The 27,774-nt window shown below is 50.3% G+C and overlaps 1 protein-coding gene across 2 annotated transcripts in view; it reads right to left on the bottom strand.

Annotated features, from left to right (window-relative positions):
* The window catches only part of SIM1 (SIM bHLH transcription factor 1), a 65,296-nt gene extending 37,942 nt beyond the window's left edge, over window positions 1–27,354 (bottom strand). Inside the window, exons 1-9 of one of the 2 annotated variants that reach the window (XM_037012318.2) lie at window positions 26,679–27,354; window positions 25,551–26,158; window positions 16,488–16,570; window positions 12,939–13,028; window positions 12,273–12,381; window positions 12,058–12,143; window positions 11,141–11,340; window positions 10,853–10,959; window positions 10,076–10,223 (exon numbers count right to left, since the gene is read on the bottom strand). In XM_037012318.2, coding sequence (XP_036868213.1) covers window positions 10,076–10,223; window positions 10,853–10,959; window positions 11,141–11,340; window positions 12,058–12,143; window positions 12,273–12,381; window positions 12,939–13,028; window positions 16,488–16,570; window positions 25,551–25,725 — 998 coding nt within the window. In that variant the 5' untranslated portion in view covers window positions 25,726–26,158; window positions 26,679–27,354. Of the gene's footprint in view, window positions 1–10,075; window positions 10,224–10,852; window positions 10,960–11,140; window positions 11,341–12,057; window positions 12,144–12,272; window positions 12,382–12,938; window positions 13,029–16,487; window positions 16,571–25,550; window positions 26,159–26,489; window positions 26,580–26,678 lie in introns of those variants that run through there. The other variant, XM_073220917.1, reaches the window with a different exon arrangement.
* Between the last annotated feature and the right edge of the window lie 420 nt (window positions 27,355–27,774).

Below are 27,774 nucleotides of genomic sequence, written 5' to 3'. Positions count from 1 at the left end.
CAAAAGGGGCAATTTCATATGGTTCACCCTAGGACAATGTTACCAGCTTAAAGACAGCATGCCAAAGAGGAATGTGGGTGGCCTCTGCAGGCTTAGCCCCGCCTTCGTAGGCCCACTCATTAGCTGTGTTGCATTGGCTAAGTCACTTGGCCTCTCTGAGCCTCTGGCACCAAATAGCAGCCCCTCAAATGTGAGTCTTTAGTTCCCAAATTTTCTAAGTATGGCAATGGACAGAGCACACTCCCACCCCTCCGTCAACTTGGAGCTGACAGTCATCTTCCAGTCTTTCCAGGGCAGGGCAGAAATATCTGGGAACAACCCTTTACAAATGAGAAGTTTTAAATACTACAAGTACCTTAAAGTAGTTAACAACATTTTTTTAAAACATAATAAATCTGCAAAGGCAGTTTTGACTCTAGAATGATTTTTCAATTTAAAATTTGCTGAGATTCACAATCCCACTGTAAATCAGCCCCAGAAAATATTAAGAAATCATATTCAAAGCAGAACAAAAATCCTCTCAGCCTCGTTCAAACAGGACAAAAATCAAGGTGGGTACAACTGCTATCTCTGGATGAGGCAATAAGATACCCAGCACCCACCCTGGGCAGTGTCGCCCTGGTGAGAGTTAACACCGGCCTGCAGCCCATGCCTCTGCTGCCAGTCATGATCCCGCTCACCACTCACGTGCACACACGCACACATGCACACATACACACACCCCCCTCCCCAGGCCCCAGCTCCTACTACTGCCTCCAGCTGGCAGAACGGAGTCTCACACACCTGCAGGCCTGCTCCTCAAGGCTGACCCCCACAGAGCCAGGCCGCTTCGGGCCCTCCGCTTTCTAAGTGTGATGGAAGCGCTTCCCTCCAGGAAGGATGCTCAGTCACCAGCAAGCCTACAGGGAAACCAAGCTAGGAGACTGCTTGAAGTTGCGCTTATTTATTTTCTCTGCAGTTACTGTCTTATTTGTTGACGTTCCCAGACCTTGGCTTAGCGCCTGATACACGATAGGTGCACACTACAACCTTGACGGTTGCTGAAGGACCTCGTAATCCTTACCAACTAGAACAAGGTGGATCTAACTGTCCTTTCCAGATATGTCAGGATGACTGGTGGCCGCTCATTCTTGGTGCTTTCTGCTGCTTTCCTAAGACCCGTGCTTTCCCGCCTTCAGCCCAAGGGCTCACAGACATCCACTTTGCCCTTATTAGCAAGCCAAAAGTTATTTTACTTAATTTCACTGAAATCACCAGCCTAATGATTCACATTTACTTGATGTTACTCTGTGTCAGGCACAGTGCCAAAAACCTCACATATTATCTCATTTAATGTCCACAAGGGCTCTATAAGGTAGATAGTATTATTATACACGTTACAGATGTTTGAAAAAATGCATCACAAAGATAAGCAAGTCTCCCACAGTCACAGAACTAGTCAGTGGCAGGGCTTGGATTTAAATAGCCGATAGGCCCTGAGCCCAGGCTATGTTACATCATAAAATGTAGTGAGATCTCATTTCATAACATGTTTTCCAAATAGTATGCAATGTATCCCTCTGGTTATCAGGGTTCAGACATGTAACTAGGAGGCCTGGGGTTAGACTGCATTGTGGGCTAATAGCAGGACTATGGTGTCAAACACTGCACTGGAGGGGGTGGGGTCCTGGTCCTGCCGATCTGGAGCCCCCCAGATAGGCTCCTTGCCCCTAGCTCTCCTTCAGTCCTCTGCTGTTTGCTGTCCTAATGATTACCTCACCTTTGACTTCGACAAATAATTTTTAAAATACCACGATTATATATGTGGTATCACCGTGTATTCATTTCAGTAAGATTTTACATTAAATTCAGAGCACTGACATCCCTTGAAACTTGAAGAACTGTTTTCTATTCTCAGATGCTAAAAAGCATACTACTAATAAAGTGGGGTGAACATACTGAAAATATGCCAGTACTAATTTGAGAAAGGCAAGAGGCTTAGGGAAAAGAGCTTCCAGCCCTGATGAAACACGCTCAGTTCCAACAGAAAGGTCCAGGGACGAGCAGCACAAAAAGGAAGAAAACCAGCCCAGCTGGGATGCAGACAGTGGGACAAGCACCACTGAATCTCATGTGAAGGGGACGCGAACTGTGTTACCGGAAACACTTAGGGAAAAAGAACAGCGGGACGATTGTGGATCTAAGTCACTGTTCCATCTGCTAATATTATGCCTTCTCCTAGACAGAACTGATGCAAGAATCACCCGAATACAATTTTGTCATCTCTGAAAATTGCTCTTACAAGGTCAAAGTTTGCCACTCTTTAAAAAGAACTAAATAACAACCAAAAGACCCTGCCTCTACTTTTGACCCTTACAATTCTACCCCTTTCCTCATCCAACCTCATTTCAAGCTCGTTTGAATTCTGTGTCCTCAGCGAATAGTGATAAAGTGTACCATACCATTTCGAACCATGCTAATCTTAGTTCTTAAATATTTAAGGGGAACTCCTCTATTTTGCTAACTAAATTGTAAACTCCTTGAGAGATGCCAAGACTCCTGCCTCACGTATTCATGCAATAAATCATTGCCATCTGCCATCCTCTGTGATACCCTGGCAACAGAGCTCCACCCATGTCATGTGCAGAAACGGGGAATATACAAAAGGGTTCATTGAACACCATCAAAACTGCCAGTGTTGCATGTTTGATTCACTTTGCATTGTAACTACTGACATAGGTAAATTCTCAAACACCAGTTCCAACTAAATGAATCTTAGAAATTTGATAAGAACTTAGTCTCTTAGAACCTTCTTTTTCCCTGTAAAGCGCATTCCAGCATGTAAAGCGCCCCCCACCCTTACCAGGCACTAGCCATGCACTTGGAAACTGCTGCCTTACCTTCCTCCGAGCAGAGGTCTCTCAGTTCCCCGCAGGGTACACAATGACAGCAGTGAGGACCAGGGTGAACAGACCTGGACCACAGAAACCGCTACCCACAAGTGGCACAATGCTTGGAGGTGCGTGTGTGTGTTGAGGGACCGGAGGGAGGAAGGCAAATGAATACTTCATTTGTAGATATGAGAATTTAGAAATTCAAGTTGAAGAGGGGAACTATTCATCCTCTTCCAGAGTATGTCGGTTGATATCATGTAATTGACAAGAGCTAATTACAACAGTGAAGATATTTTGAGCACCTGCTTTCTGCAAGGTACAGAGCTATAAATACATTATCCCATTCAATCCTCCTCAGTCCTTAAATGGTGGGTACAAATGCCCCCACTTACCAGACAGGAAAAGAGAAGGTCGAAGTCTCACAGCTGTTATGAGGCAAAGCATATTCAAACTCAGACCTGTCTGACACCAAAGCCTGTACCTTCCCTTGCAGGTTGCTTGGAATAATGCTGTGGGCTTTTATAAAAAAAACCAAGTCAAGATCCGACTGCAATACAGCTCCCAGAGTAAAAGTCACAGATGGTAGACAGATGGCCCAGACTCAGCCCAACCTCAGGCATTGTTAATGCCCTACAGAAACAAGTTCCCCCTCGTGTCCCTCCACCCCGCCGTCACCATAGACCACCTCTCTCCCCTGCCAGCCCCCTGGACCTAGGAATGCCAGAGGCAGGGGGAAGAAGGTGGGGAAGTTACTCCTGCAGACAAAGTGGAATGTCACATTCTTCCATCCATGGGCACTCAGTTATTTCCAGGTTTCTTCTGAACTCCAACCAGTCCCTTCCGCATGGCAGCTTAAGCATAGGCACTAGCGCTTCTACCCAAAGGAATTTCCTATCACCACCTGCTCACCTGGAAGGATGTCACAAGCCAACGGGAACGGAGAGCAGATAGGAAGCACAGGATCAGGGCCTTTTACTATAATCATCAAGCTACGCCTGACCCACCCGCCCACAAACACACGTCTTGTACCAAACGTAACAGTGTTTGCCACGTGAGAGACTAAGTCAGAAAATGAAAACATGCTTTCCTGGAGTCCCAGGAAAGCCTTATTTGAATTTGTCTATCCACTCACAATAACATGTATGAATCCCTGCCTTCAAATAAGGTGATCATCCATGTTTTCCCATGATGTGTCTCAAAGATCAGGACCTGTTCCCTCCCAGCACAGAAGAGCGGTCAGACTAGTCATGTGGCACATACCACGTGGTCTCCATCCAGGAGGTAAAGGGGAGGTCCTGCCAGTCAGTGCCCCCCAGGTCAGGGCAGCAAGAAAGGAAGGGGTGGACGCAGAGAGGTCTGCGGAGGGGGAAGCGGCAGGGCAGCAGAACTGCTGGACGGCCAGAGGATCCGCACCAGCCCAGAGCATGCTGGGAAGCTCTCCATCCCCAGCCCCTGACCAGGGACCCCAGCGGACAGCCTTTCCTGCCATTCTCTCTCACAAGCAGAAAAGGGCCAACGCCACCTCCCTGTCCACACACACACATGTACACACACCATCTGGGAAATGCTGCCACAGGAGGTAATGTGAGCATCTTCTGATAAAAAGGATGCCTGGCTTGACAATCCAGTGATGTTTATTTTAACACTTTGCTTAATAACAACATAAAATTTTAGATCTGGTGGCAGAAATGATATAACTCGTAACAGCAATAATGTGTCTGTGTAAACTAAGGGCAGGCCATCCGGTAGAAAACTAAAATATTTGCAGGCCACATTTTTTCTTATAAAATGTCCTTAGTGAGATTTATAGAGGGAAAAAAGATGTATTTTTATTTGAATGTCATTGAGAAGATAATATGACCAAGTTTAAACCACTGAACTGTCAATATCTGTACATACTTTTGGAACAGCAACACAGAAGCAGCTTTTTAATCGTCATGAGATCAGATGAGAGCCTGCTCAGGGTCAGGAGAGCTGAACGCTGTGGGCCTTGCCCACCTATAGTCACCCCTCTCTCCCAGGCATCTTCCCCACCCCATGCAGAGAACCCCGGATGCAGCTGGACCTGACACCCCCGGCCTTACTCCCGGCTTCACCACTTACTCAGTGTATCTGGCCTCAGTTTTCTCACCTAGAAAATGGGGAGCATGGTCTCTACCCCAACTGATATACCGAACCGTCAAAGTAACAAGTTTGGTAAGGATTTGAAAGAACTGTGCATTACATTTGTTTCTTGAAAAATTATAAAGTCTGAGCATATTTCACAAATCCAAAACCAAATACAGATTACTATGATGAAAAAAATTACAGTAAGGGGAAAATGTAGGGAGGGTAAGATTAGTGAGTACTGGCATTACACACTACAAAACAGACTAAATCTCCCAGCTCTTTCTTTTAATGAAGTGTTTTAGTAGTTATGAAATTACTATTAATAGTTTCAGTTGTTACAAATTACTGTTCATACAATTGGGCCTTCAGTTCATTGCTGTAATCATTCAGTTACACAAAAGATCATTTGGAAAGGACACCTGGGGCTTTGATGTTTAGTATTGTCATAATAAAGATGAAACACAATTAAGGACCCAATCTAATTTATCAGTATACATTAGTGCATGGTTATTATTTTTAATGATCAAAAAAATTAAACCTATGCAACAAGTATGCCATGAAAGGCATGAAAGTAAATTATTTTTTCTATCTTGCTGTAACTCACTATGTCAAAAGATACTTCATTTGACATTATTTACAATATAAAAGTAGTTTTCCTAACAAGGAAAATAAAATACATTTCTGTAACTATACCTATTATTAGTCAAGTTTTCAAAAACCACTTTCTAAAATTTCCTAGTAGTAGTAACAATAATATCACTGGGCCTTTTATATTAATAAAAAATTTAAGTTTAAATGCCCAAATTAATTCAGCACTATTAATATACTTGAAAGAACAAACTAATATGAGCATATTTTAATGCTTGCTGCTTTATAGAAAGGATATATAAGGGTTTATATTCACAGAATATGTTAACTCTTAAAACTCTTTTTGTGAGAACAGCAATAGTTTCATGCAAAGAAAGAACAACAAAAATTATGGGATCTGCAATCACTACAATGTAGAGACCCTTTTTTTCTTTTTACATGAAGTAAATGTGGCTCTTTTGGCATTAACCCTAACTTTTCTACAAATTCAAAGGATTATTTAATAGATAGCAAGTATTATATAGATCACTAATGTAAATTGTCTCAATTTGTTCTGCCTTCTGTAACACTGAAGTAGAAATTGTAACACAGAAAATTACTTTCTTCTATGTGTTCAGTCACTCTAAAATAATGCCCTATCCTAAACTTAGGAATTAAGCAGAAAAGTCTTTACCAACAAAGGAATGGTTGAAAAATATTAAATTAGTCTGATTCCAAAACTACCATATCACTCTTGGTATCTCTACTTTCCAGGCAAAATATCAGAATCCTATTAGCTTCCATTCTCATTAGAAGTGTAGTTTAAAATCCACTAACAATTACAACTACATTCTATACAAGTCCTCTCGTAAAAAGTTGTCTATCAATCAGCCTGAGGTCATACATCAGTGAGTACTTGAATTTCAGTGGCATATTGTTTTTAATGGCATCAGTAAACTAGATCTCGTGTATATTCTTGCAACCTTCTACACACAGTAATTTTAAACACTTTAAATGTGCCATCATAAATGTGGAAGAATGTTATTTAAGGATGAAGTATCAGGATGTTTGCAGCTTACTTTGAAATGATTCAATAGAGGGAAAAATGCACATTCAAATAGACACACATATAGGTAGAGGGAGACATAAAGCAAATATGGCTTAGACTATAGGTTATAGATACAGATTATAGATGGATATTCATTGTACTATTCTTTTAACTTTTCTGTGTTTGAAAATTTTGTGTTTTCAAGTATTTTTAAATGGGATTTTTATACTTCACTGGTTTATTTTTAAAAGTAGATTTTGAAGGTTTTATTTTCAAAGCATATGAAGCTTAAAAACATAAAGAGAATCTAGACTTCATTTTTCTAGAAATTACTTTTCATAGTTTATTGGGTGTTCCACATTTTCAATTTTCTTCATATTAGGTACTAATGTTTTCAGTCTGGACAGGCTATGAATAATTAATACTACTAACTGAGAAAACTCAAAGAAATATGAACTCAAGGAAATTACCTAGGTTTTATACAAAATGCTTTCCTTTAATCCTCTGTATTTTTCTGGATTTTCCCCAACATTCCGTGTTACTAGACACTAGCTCTATTCACCTATCCTCCTGAAAATTATCAGAGATCAGGGCCTGTCCTACTTAACTCTTATTTCAAACCCTGTGGGCGCTCAAAATTTGTAACAGTTCTTTTTTTTTTAATGTGGGACATAAAGTTAACAGGGATGTGTGTCAAAGAACATCATAAATTGGTCAGTTTTCTGGTTGGTTTTTGTGTTCTTGTTTTGGGATTGAGGGTTTCAATGAGGAGCTATAGAAGCTTTAAGGTACCCCAAGCATCCAGAGAGCCTGAGACCTTTAGAAAATCCAATCAGAGTAGCCACTCCCTCTCCTGTCCAGATTTCCAGAGCACCAACATTTTGTATCATGGCCATCCAAAAGCCAGTAAAGCACCACTTGCCCCTAAAATTCCTGTATTCACTGTTGCAGCTGCTTTTTAAAACAAGGCTGCTGAATATTTCAATCCCCCATTTTTTTAGGCACATTTTAACTTAACAGTAGATTTAACCACCAGGAAATGAGAAAAATGAGGTTCTTATGACTATAGCTTCCACCAAAATGTCATATCTTCATTTAAGCAGTCCTTATTTAAAATTCTCTCTACTTTCATGGCATGAAAATCCCTTCAAAATGTATGCTATTAAAATGTCTAAATTTGGAAAACATCTGGCTTGTCAAATTATTTGGGTGGGGGGAGGGCTGTGGTTTTAAGTACATGGTTTGAGGTGGTATATTTGAAAAGAATTCACTTAACATTCTCTGGCTTCCTAGAGAACTGGCCGGGAAAACAAATGCATGTGGTGGTAGCTCACTGCTACCATAGAGAATCAATAGCCATCTATTTAATTTGCTAAGACAATGTAAATTAGTAACTCCAGCCAGATGTGTGATATACACATCAAACAAACTGCAACCTGTTCATTATGAAAATCCTGTCAACACACACAGAGCCACTTGATGATATTTCATGTAAGGCAGTTTCCACATTTGCAGTCACAAAGATTGTCCTAAGAATTGTTATACAACGAACTGGAGCTGAGACTCATAAAAAGGTAATCAATTTCAGCTTTTCATCCTCTGTGCTTCTGTGTGTTTATTTCTATTTTCATTCAGAGGTATAAAACATTCTGAAAAGTGCATGTCATGCTATTTTTCCTGCTGTAAATCACTTATCCTCATTACATCTCTTTAATCTGATGGAAAGTTGGTAGCCTCATCTTGCAGCTCCTAAGAACTGTAAAGAATGAGAGTTAACAGAAGGAAGAAAAGTACACTTCTCCACCAGAAAACAAAACAGAATATTTCAAAGTGACTCCAAACATAAATTAACTTTACCCATTGGGAGGTCGAACTTGCATTCTGATCATTGATATGGGTCTGTGTGACTTTATACCCTGCTGTTTGATAAAAAATGATTACTAACCACAGGCACCACAAGAGAACAGAGTGCATGCATAATGCTCATGATGTCTCAGACATACAAAGCACCTTCTTAAAGAATGTCCGTTTCCTTTCCATAGCAAGAAGACATAATTTTTCACTCTTTAATATGTCTGCTTCACAGTGGCTTATTTCATGGATTACACTTTGTCATTTTTCTTTTACACTTATTTTAATAATATGAAAAACTGCATTCGTAAAAATAGATGGTTGTGTCCACGATACCCAAAATATTGGTATGTTTTCGGCTCTGTATTAAAACCCACAGCTTTCTTGCTATTAAAAAAACTTAAGATATATATTTTAATACTGTTTACTAAAATGAAACAAAGAAAAGATTCTTCTTTATAACCAGCTATTGTTCTTGAATACTGAATTTTCACCTAAAGCAAGTCCATTTTCCAAGTCCATTGAATTAAATTTTCTTGTGAAACAGGGCACAGAGCAAATAGTCTTACTGCTAAGCATACTTCCAGCTACTACATTTTTAATTTAGCGATTTAAAAGGAGTGGACTGAATTTACCCCTCATGGCCTATAGTGTAGTTGATCCCAAGCAGTACCCCTTAGGTAACTTCCTAATGTCAAAATGGCATTTCTACTAAGAGCGCGGTGTGTTCATGCTTCCAGAGTAAGGAACTCCTGAGGTCCCCCCAAATCACAAGAATTTCAGCCTCTGCCAAAAAAAGGCAACTGCACACAGAAAAGGGTTCTGCATAAAGGCGTCAACCCTACGCAGTTCAGCTCTCACAAACATACAGAAGGTACTTTCTGCGCGAGGAGCCCACCGGGCCACGTGACCAGCCTGCCTGGCCACACAGGCAACGGGAAATGGAGATTGTTTCTAGAAAGCAAGAGGCTCCGATGCGGGCCCCGCGGCCGCCCCACCAGCCGCGTCGGCAGGTGGCACCGCGACGCCAGCTCCTCACCCAGGGATGCGGTCGCACAACGCGCAGCGCCTGGACGCTGGCCAAGACCCTCAGCGTTGGCTCAGGTCCCTGTGCTGCCTGGAGGTTAAAGCCAGGCCCCTCCTGGTCACTTACACCCTCTTTGTGGCTCAGGGAAAGAATCACTCTCTCAGAACTCTTTAACTTGGATTGGAGCCTCTGGTTAAAATTAAGAACTTCAAACCCAGATTTGAAAAAGTGAAACAGATGTCCTGTTTGTTAGCCATAAATGGCTCCGTACGTCGGGCCCTTTTCTCTCTTTTTTTCTTTATGCGGCATTAAGTTTTATTTAATGCAGAGTTCGCTTAAAAGGTTAAAAGAGAGAGAGTAGAAAGCAAAGATGGGCTGTGGATGGAAAAACTCCTAAATCTTCCTCTAGAATATAACGAAGGAAGGCTCTTCATAAAGATGAAAGTGCTCAAGCTGCCGTCTCCCAGGGCAGCCAGCACTCGGGGGGCAGAACCGGCGTTCCCAGTGGACTCCAGCCTCGCCCGGCCGTGCCCACTACCTGCACCCGCGTGGAGACCAGGGTCGCCGGGGTGGGCGACAGGGTCACGGACTCGCACTCACGTGAGGACGTAGTTGACGCTGACGATACAGTGCGGCCTGGAGGAGCGGCTGTTGTGCACGATGGTCGCGTAGCTCTGCACCCAGACCCAGCCGCCGTGCTTCGCCAGGAACCTGTAGTACTTGGTGGTCACCTGTCCCTTCACCAGCACTGAAGGGGAGACAGAGGCCGCTGGTGGGGCAGGAGACCGCTCCGGGTCCGGCCCAAGTGCAGCCCCTGGCGCTGGCGCGCAGGCCCCCTGCGGGCCCCGATAACCGCGCCCGGGCGGGCGAGCGGGAGGATCCGCACGTTCCCGGGCCAATTGATGACCCTGGTAATTTGCATCGAGTCCTGCGGTCCCTCGCGATTAGGAAAGGGCGAGGAGACACTCTCGGGCCTGCCCCAGTTCAATACTCCACCTACCCAGGGCAGGGTCTGGGCGGCTGAACCGACGCGCACGGGCCCTGCCCCGGGAGACTCAGCCCGAAGCAAAGCTACGGCAAAAGCTGACGCCGGTCATGCGCCCACGTTTTTGTTTTTGGTTTTTTGCCCCCATCTTTGGTGAGGTTTGCCGGGGGTGCTGGGGCGGGGGAGGGCGGGCTGGGGAAGCGGGAGGGCGTATCAATAGGAGAGTAAGATTCCTCCGGGGCATTTTCTGCCACAACCTCAGTCCGTGTCCCTCCTCCCGGGCGGGGGCCGCGGGTGCGACGGAAACCAGGTGCGGCCCCGCGTGCTAGCGGCCGCCGGCGAGGCCCCGCCCCGCGCCCGCCAGGCCGCGCGCCCCGCCCCGGGCGCCTTACGCAGGTGGTGGGCGCAGCGCAGGTGGAAGGTGTCACAGCCGTGCACGTGGTGGTACAGGGTCTTCTCGATCAGGTCCTGAGGTTCGTACCCCGTCAGTTCGGCCACCCTGCGGAGAGGAATCCCAGCGGGCTGAGCACGGGGTGCGGGGAGGCCCCCCCCACCCGGCACCGCCGCCGGAGGCCTGGCTGCCATCCGCAGAACGGGCCCAGAGGGCAGCCGAGGAGCTTCGGTCACCGAGCGGGCGGCCCTCGCGCTCAGGGTGGCGCCCCCCGCCCTGGATCCCCCACCTGGCGTCCAGGAAGATGAGCTTCATGTCCAGGCTGGCGCGAAACATGAACATGTTGCTGTGCAGCTTGATCTCGGTGACGGCGCTGGGCGGCAGCGAGTGGCCCACGGCCACCAGGCCCACGTTCTGGTAGCAGCCGTCAAAAGGCGACATGTCCAGGCTGTACTGGCGGATCTTCAGGTACCCGCTGCAGTGGATGACCTGCGGCGGAGGGGCAGGCGGGGAGGCTCAGCCACAGCCCGCACACCATCCGAAAAGGCGGGGAAGGGATCTAAACATGTGAGACTCCTCAGCCGCAGGCGCCACGTGCGCCGCGCCCCGCACTGAAGCGCCCCAACTTACTGGTGCTCCAAGACATCTCAAGGGACCGGCTGTGTTCCCACACTGAACTCCCCTGGGGCTTGTAGAAATGCGGAGACCTGGGCCCTGCCAACCCTAACGCATCCGGAATCGCCAAGTGAGGCCCTGGAACCTGCATTCTAATCATGTCTGCTCTCATAGAGCAGGAGAACCGTGGCTTGGGGCCAAAGCTTCCGTCCCTAACCTCCCCGCGGGTCAGAATCTGACGCTGGGGGTCAACTAGGAATCCACCAAAGTCACCGACCGTTTCAGACGCTTTGCACACCCCTAGGGCCCATTATGGGTTCCACATTAAGAGTCCCAGCGGGCGGGCAGTACCCGGTCCCAGTGAGACTCAGCGTTAAAAGGTAGTTCCCGGTATTCGCAAAGCTCCAGGACGCCAGGCGGACGTCCAAGCCCGCAGCACTTTGACGCCTATGGGAGACGCCCCGTCGGGAGGTGCGGACAGAGACCGTCCCCGCCGAGCTTCACAGGCCTCTGGTCCCAATGCCTCCCCCTGCACCCCGCTAGGCGGCCGGAGCAGCCGCGAGGCGTAAACCTTGCCTCTCAGCCACACACCTTGTACCCGCCGCAGGTGAGGCCCGCGTTCCTTTTGGCCAAGACGCACTTCATCCGCAGGAAGAAGGAGCGCTCGATCTCGTACTCTGGGAGAGAGGAGCGGAGGGAGGCGCAGGGCATGAGGCCGGCGGCGTGGCGCCGCGGTCCCGGCCTGGCTAACCGGGGAACGGTCACTAACCGACTGTCCGAGTGCCGCAGGCACGCGTCCGCCTTACCCTGGACGAAGTGAGAGTGGTACGGCTGATGGGCCGTGAGCACCGCCGTCATCTCGTCGTGGTCGGCCGGGTGGATGTACTCGTAAATGCTGTTCCCGGTCAGCTCTACCTGCAAAGAGGAGGGTATCACCTTCTCGGAGGTGGTGGAACGTCCCGTGGAGGGGCTGGAAGTTTGGATCAGGGGGTCACAGGACGGACTGTGAGGATAGGAACCAGAACCCCAGAGTCGGCACTGAGTTCTAATTCCAGTTCTGATGCCTGCTACCTGTCTCAGTCTATCTGAGCCTGTTCCTTTATTTAGGAAAGGCAGCAATGATAACAGTAACTGTAGCAGTAATAGTATAGTCACAGTGGCTCCCCAGCAATGCTCTGGTGAAGACATTCTGACAGAAGTGCGTAACTGCCTCCCACGATGTCTGGCTTATGGTAGGCGCTCAAAAAGGTAGTTATCCTTTGGACTTGGAGTGTGTGCTAGAGGATGAGGGTGCAGAGGGACAGGGAGATCCAGATCTCCTGTCAGCTAAGAGGAGAACTGCACCCCCAATCCCAGAAGTGCACATAGACAAGCTCTGGGAAAGCCCCGCCACCCCCGTCCACCCCTGTCCCCCTCTCCCTCCAGCTCTGGCTGTAAATATTGAAGGCTGGAGGTGTGGACCACTCACCTACCTGAGAAAGGCCCAGGTGCACTGAGGCTGTTTCCGAGATGTACATGATCTTCCCATCTGGGGCCACCACAAAGATGAAGCCATCCAGGGTCTGTGGAGAGAGCAGCAGAGCTGATGGAGAGACCTCTGGGCCATCAGAGAAACTGGGTAGGAGGCAGACAGAAGTTAGAGATGTACAACCAGAGAGCAGAGACATGGAGTAGAGGGGCTGGCAGGGAACAGGACCTAGCAACCCAGCCACAGGAGCCCCTCTTGTGTTCATTCCAACTTTGCAAGCCCCTGCATGGAGCATACATACTAGGAGAGACCCAGAGGAAGTGGTGGATGGGGTCACCTCCCTCCAAGACTCAGGATCCACCAAAAAAAGACAAAGCAGACAGATCCGTGATACACGCACATCAACATTTTGAAGATGGGGAACTCATGGCCTGTGATTCGAAGTGGGTTAGGTTTTTGGGGTGATGGGCATGGAAGAACCAGAACCCTCATGTGCTAGTCTTGGAGGACACCATAGTTGCAGCATCCCGTAATGGAAAGAGTACTAGCAGAGTTCGGACAACAGCAGGCAGTGGGTGATGTGGAAGGGCTGGAAGTCTGAAAAGTTTGTGGATAGAAGGCAGCTGGCCAGTGGCTGGACAAAGATCCAGGCAGCAGATCAGCAGATGCATAGAAGGGTGTGTGTGTGTGTGTGTGTGTGTGTGTGTGTGTGTGTGCGCGCGTGCGTGTGTGTGTGTTTACACTGAGGCATCAAACTGTGTGTGTCTGTTTACACTGAGGCGTCAAACTGCAGGCTCTCCAGGAAGCAAGGTCTTAGGCACCCACTGTCCCTTTATCTCTGTGAATGAGGCTCTAGTCCAGGCAGTGCAGACATAAGGAGGAGTCAGACCCTGAGCAAGGAGCTGGAAGTCCAGCAGGGGCGACTGGCCGGAAGACGACAGAAGGGCCACACCTCTGAGTCGGCAGTGCTGTGGGGGTCCTGAGGCTGGGTGGCCAGAGGCCTGGGGGAGAATCAGAGGGGCCTCAGAAGAGCTGTTTGAGCAGAGCCTTGAAGAGGAAGCTTGAACTGGAGAAGGAAGGAAGCTTCTCCTGAGCAGAGGGAATGACAGGACAAAGCAAGGGCTGGGGGAGGGCAGGCCCGGCGCACCCAGGGGTGATCAGTCTAGTGTCCCAGAACTGGGGCTGAGGACCTACACCAGCGCCGGACTTGGAGACTGTGAGGTGCCCATGTGGGGAATTTGGAAATGCTCCTGTAGGTATCAGGGTTCCAACAAAGTTCTAAGCGGGGGGAATAGCATGCTTAGTTGTGTGTGTGTGTGTGTGTGTGTGTGTGTGTGTGTGTGTGTGTTTCTGGAAGAATGTGAACAGTGATCTACAGGAGGAAAGAGTGGGGATGAGATTGGAGGTGGTCAAGCCTGAACTGGGGTGGCTATGGTGGAGATGGGGAATGCAGAGTCTAAGTCAGAGATGGTTCTGGCCCCAGAATTTACGGTATCAGAAAGAAAAGCTGAGATTGACTTCAAGATCATTAAATAGGGGCTAACACCATTAACCAAGATTAAGAATTTAGGGATACATGGTGAGCTTCTGTCTGAGTAGAACTCTGCAGGAGGGAGATAGTGAGTTCTTGCTTTGGAGATGCTAAACTTCAGCTGTATGCGGATTTCCATTTGGACATGTCCATTTGGCAGCAGGAAATAAAGGTCTGGTTCTCAGGAAGGGTGTCTAGACTGGAAAAACCATCTAGAGTCAAACAAATGTGGGGAAAGGAGTTGAAGTAGTGGTGGTGGTGTTGGTGGTGGCTGAGATCACCCAGGAGGCCTTGAAGCTGTGACAGGAGCAACAGAACTGAAGCTTTGGGGAAATGCCAGCATTTATAGGCAGACAGTGGTGGGGAAGCAGAGGAGAAAGCAGAGAGAGAGAAGAATTCAGGAAATTGTGCTACTTGAGAAACTGAGGGAGAGTGACAATGTCAAGTACCACCAAGTGCACCTCCATTGGGTTTTGCCCAAATGCCATTTGCTTCATGCGGTCCTCCGCAACTGTCCTCATTTTAAATGGCATCACTCAAACACAGCCATCTTCCTTGGCTTATTTTTCTCCATAGTACCTACACCTTCGGTTCTACTGTGCAGCAGACCTGTGTGGGTTTGCAAGCCTGCTCTGCTTAGACTGTAAACTCCGTGAGGGCAGGGCTTTCTGTCTGGTACACAGTTGGCCCTCCCTTAATTTTGGAATGAATGGGGTCTGGTCAGATAAAAGGTGAGCATCTCAGCTGGATATAAAAATGTGATGGAGCCTGGGCAGAGCACAACAGCTGGGAAAGATGCCGCATTGCAAGGGGGTAGGAGGTAGGAAGGCAGAGTGAGCAATGAAGATGCAGAGTGTGATTAAGGCCTTTGAGATGCTGGGATGAAAAAGAGGAAAATGATTGATCAAGAGCTAGGAGTGAGGGACTGCTTGGGTTTTGTTCTCTTGTTTATACTGAAGAGGGATATTAGCTGGGAATATGGGAAGATTCAGGGAGGAGGGTCAGTTGTTGGGACAACTAATGGAAAATACCTGAGAAAGAGGACGGTCAGTGACTTTATATTTAAATGCAGAAGTGTGGAGGCCAGGCCTGTAAGGGAAGGCTTGCACAAGGCCTCTGCTCTGTGAAACTAAATTCTCATGGGCCTCTGGGATTGAGGGACAGAGAAGCAGGGGGCAGGCAAGGGGGAGCATGCCAAGAGATGCTGCCCATGCCTAGCCCACCAGGGAGAACCGAATCAGATTCCCCAGTGCTGCTTAGGTTTGGGCTTCCACGTGAGACGCTGGAGGCAGACTTGAATAATAATAATAATAATAATAATAATAATAATAATAATAAGGGGATGCAGGGTGGCAGATGAGTGTCACGTCTAAAAATGCCACCGGGAGTTTTACTATTTTTAAATATTTGCTAGGCTACTTAAGCGGGCAACGGGCAATTTCAAACAGTGTACACTGCAAACAACGCGGTAATGGGAGCCTCCGCATTGGGTAAACTCATTACCTGGGGAGGTGCCTGTGTGTACGCGAGGGGCTGTACACGGCCTGGGCTGGCCTGGGGTGAGAGCGCGTGCAGAGAGGGGAGGAAACGAGCCGCAGACGCAGCTGGGGCCGGATGCGTGGGCCTAAAACACTGACGGGCATTTCTACCAGATTCCCGTTCTGGCCTCCCTAAATCCTTCGTTTCGGACGGTTTTGCAGCCCGACCTCCGCAGCTCCGCCCGCAGCGCCCAGGTTCCGTCCGGAAACGGGCGTCGGCTGGCGCCCCCTCCCTCGGTTCAGCGGGCCTGATCCGGGCCCGGCCGGGTTCCCTTGCGAACACCACGTGCGGATTGTCACCTCGCCCCCCCGCCCGGTTCTCGAGGCTCCGTCAGCACCCAGCGGGGCTAATAAGAGCTGAACTTCTTAACTTTGGGGGGAGCTGCAAGGGCTGCGCGACGGGCCCATCCCATTTTGGTGGGAACCCAGAAGCACAGCGCGGCGCCCGAAAGCACAAGCGCCTCCCGGAGGCCCGCGCCTGTACCTGGAGCAGGTGGGACCCCAGCTCGCGGCCCACGTTGTCCAGGGGGCTGGTCCGGCTCGAGTGGCCCCATGCCTCGCCGAGCCCTGTGGAGACACAGAGACACGCTTTAACGACGGCACTCGGGCCCGGCCGACGGTCCGAGACTAGCCCCGCGGTTGGGGCGCACGGCAAGCCTCGCACGCCGGACCAGCTACCCCCCGGCTCGCCCTCCCTGCCCACGGAGGGCGGGGAGGCCCCTGGCACGGCACCCCTTGCGGGAGCTTTTGCGTAGTTCGCTGGTGTATTTAGGGGGGTGCGGGGCACGATTTCTCACCCAAAGTTTCACCCTGGTGCTTATGTGGAGGCTGTGAATGTCTGCACACCCAGCGCAGGCCGCTGCCTGCCTGGAGCAACCTGAGGCGGTGTCCCGCTGGTCCCTGGCAGGCTTTCTAGTTGGCGGCGGGTCTCTCCAGCCATTTTCCTGCCCTCTTCCTCAGACTTGCATCCCCTTTGGAAAAATCCGTTTGCTTGCGGATGGCTTCCTCCTTCCTACGCCTCCCCTCCTAATCCCGCCTTACACATCCTCACCTCACGTCCCCAAAGAAGCCACATAGCCATTTTCGTCCTAAGTCAGTTCCTTTCCGGTGCTAACATCGTTTTTGCAATATGTTCGATCCCTTCTGGATAGAGAGAATCAGTCCGTTTCTCTACTTTTCAGGTTTCATCTATTACAAAGACGGCCCCTTCCTGCCTTTGATGCGACCATGTTAAGTAAGATCTTTCCAAGCTTTGCCACAAATCATTTCTCCGGTGATGCCTCAAAAATAAAACTCTCAGGGCTGCCCGTGGCTGGCTTTCAAAAAATTAATAGGGAGTCGGCTCTAGATACCTGTTTGGGAAAATAAAATGAAAAACGAGGCAGAAGGACCTTCCCCAGACCAAAGGTAAATTACTTACGGGTAGTATCTTTTAACAGTGTTGCTGCTGAAATTAATTTAACTAGGTAGTTAAACTCCTTTATGCTTACATCATTAAACGAGGTTTAACATGACAAAAAGGGTGTGTGTGATTTACTGGTTTAGTGCATTAGGGGGCAAATCACTACGAACTACACAATGACAAACACACTCGTCTGGTAACATGGGGGTGGGGGCGGATCTTTCAGAATTAAACGTGGAGTTGGACTCTTAAAACGTGTTGGCCAGGAACTGCTTCCTAAGCAAGCGATCAACCCCCCCGGTAACGAGTAACCGTGAGCCCCCCTTAAGCTAGAATCGGGTCTTTCTGGGTGTTTGCACATCTAAATAAATCTAACGATTTCCCCAGCGCTCTGCAAACACTGGGGCCCCCGCCCGCGCTCGGACCCCCCTCCCTCCCTGGCGTAGAGCCCACCCCTCCGGCCTCCTCAGCCCGCCCCGGTTTCCCTCCCTGGAGTGACTCCCGGGCCCTGATCGGGGGTCCTCGCGGACCCTTCCGGAGGGCCTCTGCCTCAGCCACCGGGACACAGCCCTTGGCCTGGTCCCCGTCCCTTCGCGGCGCCCGTCTCAGCCGCGCTGTCTCCTTGGGTTCTGGCGCGAGGTGCTCCTCCTTTCACCCCCGCTCACACGGACCCACCCAGAGGTGGCCGGGGGCACGGGGAGAAGGGCTGTAGAGGCCGAAACGGGGAGAAGGGCCACGCTGGGGGCGCGGGGACGCGGGGGCGCTGGCCCTGGGGCGCCGGGGGCCCGCCGAGGCCCGAAAGCCCAAAGCCCCCCAGGGGCACGGGAGGCGGCGGAGGCCCGGCTGCCTCTGGCATCCTCGGCCGCAGCTCCCCGAAGGATGCGAAGCCCGCAGTGGAGGCCAAACAAAGTCTTCATCTGAAACGATGAAGTTTCCCCAACCCTGCTGGAAGACGCCCGGGAACGGCCTCCGCCCCGAATCATCTGACAAGGCCCCGAGCTGGGCTCGGGGTTAAGTGCCGGTTCCGAACTCCCCGGCCAGCCCCGGCTGTTTGTTGTGCCGGGTTGCGGCCTCATTAGTATGCGTCTACGCGGGAAAAATAAGACTTCCCGGCAGGTTAATAAACAACCCGCCCGGCGCTGGTTACCCAGCCCCCCCACACACACACACCTCTCCTGCCCCCTTCCTCCCAGCCCCCACCCCCCCTTTTAGGGAACCTTTTGCTTTCACGGAGCATTGCCTTCTCTTTATGCTCCTGGTCGAAATCTCCGTCCCACGGTTCTGTCTGGGTTAATGTTTTATAAAGGGCTGCCTGCCCTGCCCGGGTCCACCTGGCGGGCGCTCCTGACCTCATACTAGGGCAGAGCTCGTCCTTCGGCCTGCCAGGACCCCTTCTGCAGCCCCAGTCACGGGCTCTGCCTCCGAAAATCCTGGAGTGGGCCAGAGACCCCTCTCCCGGGACCCCCTCTCATGCTGCCTGCGGTGACGCGCTCCCGCACCCAATTTCGGTTGGGGGGGTGGGGTAAGCTGAGATTTCGTTTCTGCACTTGACCTACCGCAGAAAATTCGCAAATCCTTTGATTGTCTGTCTAAAATGAGGAGGAAACCAGCTCTCTTTGCAGCAGGATTACAGTGGGAACAAGATCTAAAGATTCTCTTGTAATTCGGGGAGGCCGAGGGAGCGGGGTTTTGCAAAGGAGAAAAGGAGCTCCGCGAGGGAGGCGATAACTAAATCGGGTTTTAGACAAAAGGATTTTCCCCAGCTAAAGTGGCCGAAGACAAAGGAAAACATAATCTATTTTGGAAGATTTCCAAGATATGCCACATTAACCTCAGCAGATAAATTTTGCTTCTCCCCACCCCCCATTTTCCCTTAAAGTCTGGTTTATCATATTTATATAAGTAGTATTAGAAGGGATGTATCTATTATGGATCTAAAGGGCTAGCTCACATTTCATGCGAAAACCGGGCGAAGTTTCACTGTTGCTTTACCCCCAGTGCGCGGTTGAGCCATTTCCATTTAAATACCCCCTGACCCAAGGATTACCTCAATGGACTGACTGCACGGGTTTTGTAATTTCCTCAAAATGAGATTTCGATTTATAAAACAAGAAACCAATTAGTAACCAAATGAGGCGAAGTAGATCCACTAAAATTGACCTAATCCCACAGGCACAATTTAGGCCCGTTCTTGGCGAATGAATGATGAGCCCCAGTCTAGCTGGAGCTCAAAGCATCACCCAGCTGTGTTATTACAAGCAGCAACAATAAATTGATCGAGCTCTTCCTTCAGAATGAGTTTCATACCCTTGACAAAATACAGATTACGGACCGGGCTGGTCACCACCCCCTTCACTCAGACAGGAAGAAGAAGAAAGGAGCTTGTTCTACTTTTTTTTCTTTAATAAATAAACAATATCTCAATAGAAACGTGCCCTCTTTGTAGTCGTTGCCGGAAACCTTCATGTCTGTGACAGATCGCGATACGCCTTTTAGGAATATAGGGACGGGGGTGCTGCACGAGCCCTTGATTCGACCACAGCTTGGTGGCTGGGGCAGGAAAGGTCTTCAGGGACCGCGCTCCTAGCTTCGGGTTCCGAGGGGGCTTCTCCCAGCCCCCCGGGTTTCCCGTCGGGCCTGTGCGTCCCGGCCGGGGGCTCGCGGCCCAAGCCTCACCGGGCCCGGCAGCCACGCAGCCTTCGTTTCCGGGCTCCGGGAGCCTCCGAGGCTGGGCTCTCCGGGGTAGACAGGCGCGGAGACGGGCCCCGCAGCCGAGAGCGCGCGCCCGAACGGTCCCGGGTGGGAGGCCGCTCCCCTCGCGGGGGGCGCGCGCACCCCGGCCCCGCGCTGGGCCCCGCCCCGCTCGAGGCCCGCGCGGGCCACCTGGAGGGCGCGGCCGGCCCGTCGAGGGTGTCCCGCACCGCAGCCCGGACCCCACGGTGTGCCCCGCCCGCCCCCGCCCGTCCCCGAGGCCCCAGGGCGGGGAGGCCCCTGCCGGTGGCGGGGAATCTGGGCTGGGGACCGACGGGCAGAGCGCTGACCTTCGCGCGCGCTTGCGGCACTCGTCGCCCTCCGGACCCAAGTGGGCTCCCGAGGGCGCTGCGGGAGAACCCGAGCTGCCGGCACGGGGACAGGCCGAGGTCAACAGGTCCCCCCTACCCGAGGGCGACAATGCTCGCGGGTTGGCAGTGCTGCCCCGCGCGGGGGCCGAGCGGCACCCAGTGGCGTCGCCCCGGGGCCTCCCAGTGCGGCCGGGCGGGGCCGAGCCGCAGCCCAGAGGCGGGCGCTGCCGTGCCCGCTGCGGTCCTCCCCGGCGGCCGGGCTCCCAAGGCCGCGCCAAGGCCGGCTCCGGCGAAGTCCCGGCCTACGGCGGGCGGGGATGTCCCGGAGGCCGGGCGGGACAGAGAGCTGGTCTGGCGTGGGCACCAAGCAGACACGGTGCGGAGGCCGCGCTGATCCCGCCGCGCTGCGGCCACGGGGGTGGCGCGGGCCGCCGCGGTGGGGAGGGAAGGGGCCGGCGCAGCGTACGGGCCTCTCCCGCTGGGCGCTCTGCAGGCGCCGGACACGCTTCCACGAGGTCTCTGTTCCTGGTCTGGTCCGAGTCACCGAGGTCGAGCAACCAACTCCCCGCAGGAACCGCCGCCCCGTGGGGCTAGCTGCGGAAGGCTTGCCCCTGGGTCTCTGATATTGCGTTAGTACTTTCTAATTAGCAGTCACATTTGCTAAATAACTGAGGGTTCCTCTCCCCAAGATTTTAAATTCCATGTATCAGACTGGTAATGGGTGGACAGCTAAAAATCACGAGGGTGTTAGCTGGGTTTAAACCTCATTCTCTTAATAAAATACCTGGGCCGACAGACAGAGAAATGCGACAAGACTCCATGCGCTCGAATTCCCTGTCTGCACTTGTGTCTGCAAAAAGCTCTGAAAAATAACTTCCCTAGAAACCAGGTTTGCCCCTGGAAATGTAGCCTGATTTTAGCTTCAGATGAGTGAGTGTACACTGCTTTAAAGCATCCCACCATAGCTCATGACCCCCTGTTTATGTTATTGTTTTGTATTGCTTTTACTTGTGATCACTTCTTTAAAAGAAGGATTTTTTCCATTGATCTGATCTACAATTTCTAGCACATAAATCTGCCCTGCAAATGCTGTGTATGGAGTTTAGTTCTGCACTCCATGTTTTAAGTCAACATCAAAACTGGAATTAAACAGAGAAAACCAGCGTGGAGCGTAAACTGGGCTTAAAGGCTTTTAAATGAGAAAAACTTCTGTAAGAAAATAAACATGGAAACCTAATGCTCAATCATTTCCCGGAGCAGCAAGAAAAACAGCCTTAAATCACCCATCCACGTGGGAAATGGGGCCTTTTTTTTTACCCTTTCAGTCCTAGGCCTCAAAAAAATATATAGGGTGATTAAGGATTTCAATCTTGAGGTGCATATTATAGGAAGGGTCTGTGGAAGTTTGTTTAATCATCTTAGTCCTTCCGGCCTTTCTAGAGATCTTCTTTCTCCCACATAGTTACTAATTTCACTTGTCATTATTTTAATTTTTCCCAAGACATCTTGACAAGGAAATAGTAGTGTGATGTTACCAAGATTCTGAATGACTATAGACTTGAAAACATGTCTGATTCTTTCAAAGGTTATTCTTCAAGTCACCACGCCCCCAGCCAAAACTGTATTACAACTGGATAACACATATATATTTCTTTCTGGTTGAATTTGTCCTGTTTTTCACACAAATAGTCACATATCTCTTTCTTTATCCTGCCTTTCTGGCTTTGATAATACCAAAGAATTGTACATTTCTAGATATCTCAGTTTCTACTGTGCAGGACTACTTAAAATAGATTATATGTTGCCAATTGGGAGATGTGTAATTTTAATGATTTCACAGTAATATTCCCTGAGATTAAAAAAAACAGGAAATCTCTGATCTACTGCTTTATTTTTAATTATTCCAAGCACCCATATTCCATTGCTCTGTTCTCTCTCACGATCCCTCTCCCCACCTCTCTCTCCCAGTTTCTCATTTTTCCCCCGGCAGCTCAATGTTATATACTCAGATAAATAGAAGCTGTAATTTGGTCCCAGACAAGGTATCTACTAGACCCTAGGGGGAAAAAATTGCATTCAGCAATTGAGCAGGAAGGGGAATTAGCTATATTTTAAGGATTAAAAAATTTTTTTCAAATAGAAGCATAGGAGGATTTTGTTTGTTGATTTAAGCTTTTTTGACATTATAGGGTATCATAGAGGAAATGTAATATGAGCAAAAACTGGACTTTTATAGTCATTGTTACACCTATAACTAAGATGTCATCAGATTTTTAATTAATTTAGATTATATGCCTTGCAAAATCCATATGTCACAAGTGATAGAATGCTTAAAGATGAAAAATTTTTATATCATCTTTAAAACAACATTTTCTTGAAGACCTACTATGTGCTAGGATGCCATGTAGATGTAAAAATCAAGTTCATCTGCAAACATTTCTTTCCATTTCTCATCAGTAAAAAATATTACCACCAAATAAAGCGCTTGGTTCCCCCCATTGCCACTGGACCCCATCTCGTCCAGCCTGTCTTCCCTCAATAGCTGAACCCATATTTGGCGCCCTCTGCAGGTTGCGCCTGGTTCTGCGGCTTGTGAATTTTAGTCGTTTGAAATCTGTTGTGTTTTTGTTTTTGTTTGTATTCTTGTACTTTAATATCTGTAAGGACTGTGTTTGGGCTTTGGATTTTTGAAGCTAATCTATCCTCAAATTTAAAATTCGTGCCTAGGAGACAGCTGTTGCGATGACCCTGTCTAATTCACTGGGTGGAGGCTGCGGGTGAGTTATGAGCTCAACAGTAGCTGGAGAAATAAATGATGGGCCCAGAGTTCACACATCGCCCACCCCCTCCACCCCATAAACTCACACTCGTCCACAGAGGAAGGGAGAGGAGGGAGGCGCGGGGCCTCGGGCTTGGAGAAAGGTGAGGGGCTGCGGAAAGCACAGTCGCCTTAAAGTAGCCGCAGGAGACCGGCCTGGCCGCCCAGGGGCCCCCAGCGGGAGTCTCCACCAGCACTCTCTTTAAAAATAACGAGAAGTTGGCCAAGAGAGCTTATTTTTTGTTTCTCCTATTTATTTATTATGCGGTTTATAATTGGTGGAGTTAGCACTTAATTAAACAAGAAAGCTTGCTCTCTTAAAAACAAAATCAAAACAACAAAACCCAGCTGGATCGCTCCTGGCCGCGCCTGCCCGGGTCAGCACGACACTGACCAGAGCCGCCGACGTGGCGGCTCCCGGGCGCCCCCGTCCCTCTCTGAGCCCGCCCGGATCGGCGACCCGCTATTCTTCTCCTCCCGCGATGAGTCGCAGCCCCACAAGCAGCACCATATGCTGCTCCTGATCAAACACCAGCGACATTGGCACGGATAATTGACGAGACCCGCTCGAAATCACGCAGAAAGGGAGCCCACTGAGACCGCAGGGGCGGACAAATCACTGCTAATAATCCTGTTAGGGGCAGCGCGGCCCGCGGAGTGCGCAGTAGCTTAATTTTTATAAAGTAGGAGCTGACAGTATAAAAGACAACGAGATCGAGATCTCTTTTTTTTTTCAACAGAAGACAGTGTAGCATAATTGTAATTTTCCTACCAGCAATCCTCAGCATATTTTGAATGGGAAATAGGGCTTTTAATACTAATTTGCCCTTCTTTTTTCTTTCTTTCTTTTTCTTTTATTTATTTTTTAACCTTTCGGGTACTTTAAGCTTTGATTCCTCTCCTGTGCTTTCCAGAATCTGATGAGATTGCTCAAGGAAAGGCTTTAAGAGAAAACGACTATAACCCTATAGTTTTGGGATAAAACTGAACTGTAATTTCAAGTTTGCCTTTAGTACCCCTGACTAATTGAGGGCACGTTTAGCAAAATTTCAGTTCAGATAATAACTTTTAGTCAAGATCCAGGAAAGTGAAATCCCAAAGCTAATAATGACTATTTTCCTTGCCCCTATTTCCTTAAAAGAAAACAAGTCCGAAACACCCAAAATCAACAATAACAAAAACCGCTGTGGGTCAAATGAGAAGTTTTGGTTTGTAAATAAACAGGATTCTTTCTCTCGGGTTTTTGTTTGTTTGTTTAGTGTTCTCTCTTTCACATTTCCAAGTTTCCTTTCCCCAGCAAAGATCCATCTATTTTTTTTTAAAGTTTTCTCATTTTATTTAAGTGTAGGCCAAGGAAATGATTGGGGAAATGGAAAGAGAGAGGTGACCTCTTCCTAGCCGGCATAGGTGACTTTATACGGGACAGTGTTCTCTGAAGGCCGCTTTGTCCTCACACAATGAAGCTTGATAATCTAAATACTCCTCCTAAATCACGTCAGCAGCTCAGCTCTTCTAACTTTTAGGCCTTATAAGACAATTTTCCCAGGATCTGTTTGCCAACCTGCCACCTAGAAGATATTTTCTCAGCAGGGGAGCATTCTTAATTTAATCTTAGGTATTTGGGGGCCTAGCCTCTTAGTTCAGAGATATTATCAAGCCCAGAGTTGCAAATCACCAAGTCCCAGAGTTACTTTCAGAATCTTGTGGATGTCTAAAAAACAACTCAGACTAAATTTGCTACAAGCAGTCCCGAGACGAGGTAAATTCAGGCCATATTTGTCCATGACTACACCTGCTCATGTGTAGAAATACGGACACAGGAATTATTACCTGTCTTAGCTACTACATGTACATGGTTCTCTCCTCATGGAGCACAAATACGAGAATTTGGCAGTGTTCCTGCTTTCTACTAGATACAATCTAACAAGAGGAGTAAAAAAAAAAAGAAAGTCCTGTTTGTATTAGTAGTACTTTGACTTGGGCCCAGTTTCTGAAGCGTTGACAAAAGCCCTATTGGGCGGCTTCCCAACCAAACATATCCGAGGGACTGAAGAGAAAGCATTAATGGGGCAGTAGAAGGAGACTCAAAAAGTCGACGGGAATTGCAGGGGCCTTAGACGCAAAGCTAAACTTCCCTTGCACGGTGCGTCTGTGCCAATGCACTCACTCCTCTGCCCCGCGGTGTATGCAGGCTCACGGGCTGCCTGGCAAATCGGGTAGGAACCCCTTCAGCCTTTGCAAGTCCGTCTGGGCAAAGCCACTTACCTTCTGGGAACACTACTCTCATTTTGAGGTAGCTGGTGGTGAGCCTGATGATGGATGCTTTGTCCAGCTGCGAGGTGATAGCCGAGGGCAGAGGCAGCAATTTAGCCAGTTCATAAAACTCACTGTTCTCCTTCTCTCTCCTAGTCCGGGCAGCATTTTTGGACTTCTCTTTCATTGTGTCTCGTTCCCCCTTTCTTCTTACCGCATAAGCTCCACAGATTCATCCAAAAGCAAAAATAAGCTTTCAATTAGAGATCATATTTGGCAAAAATACAAAGCATACTTTGAACGAAGAGACGGAAGTCTTTGCTTCAGCGTATCGATGGTAGCAAATGACCAACGCCTCGAACGTAAAGGTATTCTCTTTAAAAACGTGGGATTCGGGGACACGAAAGTGGCTGATCCACGCAATCGGGGCAATCCTCGAAGTCTCAAATGCCTGCGGGGCTCCTGAGGAGCCAGCCTTTTCTCCGGTTCGGCGCCTCGTACCCGGGTTCTCGGAAAGTCGACATCATAATCCCCGACGGTCGGCTCTCCAGTCCCGGGCGTCTGGCGCGGCCCCGAGCCTCCGGGAGGAGCAGGAGCGCGGGACAAACTCCTTCAGGCCTCTGTGAAGACAACCGCACCGGGGCGTGAGGGACCCGCGGCTGCACAGTCCCTGCTGCCCCCTCCGAGAACCAGCCCGCGAGGGCCTCCTGCGCGTGCTCGGTACCGTTTGTTTTCTAAAGTACCGAGAAGTCACCGCGAGGCTGAGCCCCCTGCAAAGAAGGCTCGCACGCCGTCGCCCAAGCTGGCCCCCGGGAAGCCGCGCGAACTGCACGCTGCCTCCTTCTGGAGGCCCCTAGGAGCCCTTCCGTCCCCCACTCGGGCAGACCTGGGCTGGGCTCCCTCTCTAACCGGGGTCTCAGGTCCCCGGATTCCCCTGAAAGTGGCACTTACACATCAGGTCCCTCGGGACTCGCAAGGCGACCCAGCGCTCTCGCTGCCCAGCAGGGGCGGCGGCGACTCGCCGGCCGGGCAGCGCCAGGTTAACAGGTGGCACGTTCGCGACAGCCCCTCGCGGGCCCGGGGGGCGGGGGAGGCGCCCGGCCTCCTCCCCGAGGCAGGGCTGCCCTCCGCGTCACCTACCTTCAGTCCCCGCGGGCGGCGGAGGGTGCGGAGGCGCTCCCCTCTTAATGGCACTCATGCCCACCGTGCAGCAGCTGAGCAGCTCCGCCGGCCCCCCGGCCTCCCGCCGGCGGAGGGGAGCACAGCGCGCCCCCGGCTCGCTTCTCTTTCCTTGGTCATGGATTGGGGAAGGGGTGCGCGGAGGCAGGAGGGGGATGCGGGCTCTGGGACGGGAGAGGTGGTTCAGACTCCTCCTCAGTAGCCGCCACGAAGCCGGTATTAGTCCTAATTGGAGGCTGAAAACGCCCCCCTGGAACTTCTTTATAGCTTAGGGGGTTTAGCTCCAACTTCACTCCCGGCCTCCTCTCGCCAGCCCTCCCTCAATGCCACTCACAGACCTTTTCGCCTCCGATTGGCTCGGCGCGCCCGGGACGCGGCGCCCATTGGCCGGCCGGGTTGAGTGGCGTGGCGCGCCCCGCACGCCCCCACCCCAGCACGCCCCAGCTGCGGACCGGCTGCCCGGCTACCCGCGTGGATGCCGCCCTCCTAACGAGCCCCTGGCACTAGGGTCCACGCGGCCCGGCGGCCACCACCGCTCCCGGCCTCCGGGGCCTGGCGGCCGACGTGCAGGACCCGCGGGTCCCGCGCTCGCTGGGGTCGAGCGGCTGCGCACTCAGCCCGGAATCCCGGCCGCGCAGTGCCGGGAACGCCCGAGGCGCAGAGGAGGGGCCGGGGCTGGGGCTGCCGGCGGGTGGGGGGGGGGCGCCCCCAGGCGGACCCGGCGGCCGCCCCCTTCTCGTGGGCGAGTCACGCGGCCCACCGCTGGCGCGGGGCCGGTCTGGGCTTTTATTTTCTCTTTCACGTTTCTCTTGAAATCACAGCGACACCGCATTCATCGCCAGAGAAGATAAATACACCTGTCATTAAATTAATCCCAAAGAGGAGAGTCTTCTTCGAAATGGGTCCATTTTGGGGGCTGATTTGTTCACGGTGGAAAGCTCAGCCATGGGGTTTTTTCTTTGGGGAGCAGATAGGGGACGGTCGTGAAAAAGAGGTTACATTTCAGGCCAAAAGAGAGTTAGGCTGGGTGACACGTGGATAGCTATCTCACAGCGAA

The sequence above is a fragment of the Manis javanica genome, chromosome 13 (genome assembly GCF_040802235.1).
Source record: "Manis javanica isolate MJ-LG chromosome 13, MJ_LKY, whole genome shotgun sequence".
In the NCBI taxonomy this organism is placed as follows: domain Eukaryota; kingdom Metazoa; phylum Chordata; class Mammalia; order Pholidota; family Manidae; genus Manis; species Manis javanica.
This window is presented reverse-complemented; position numbering and strand designations above follow the sequence as displayed.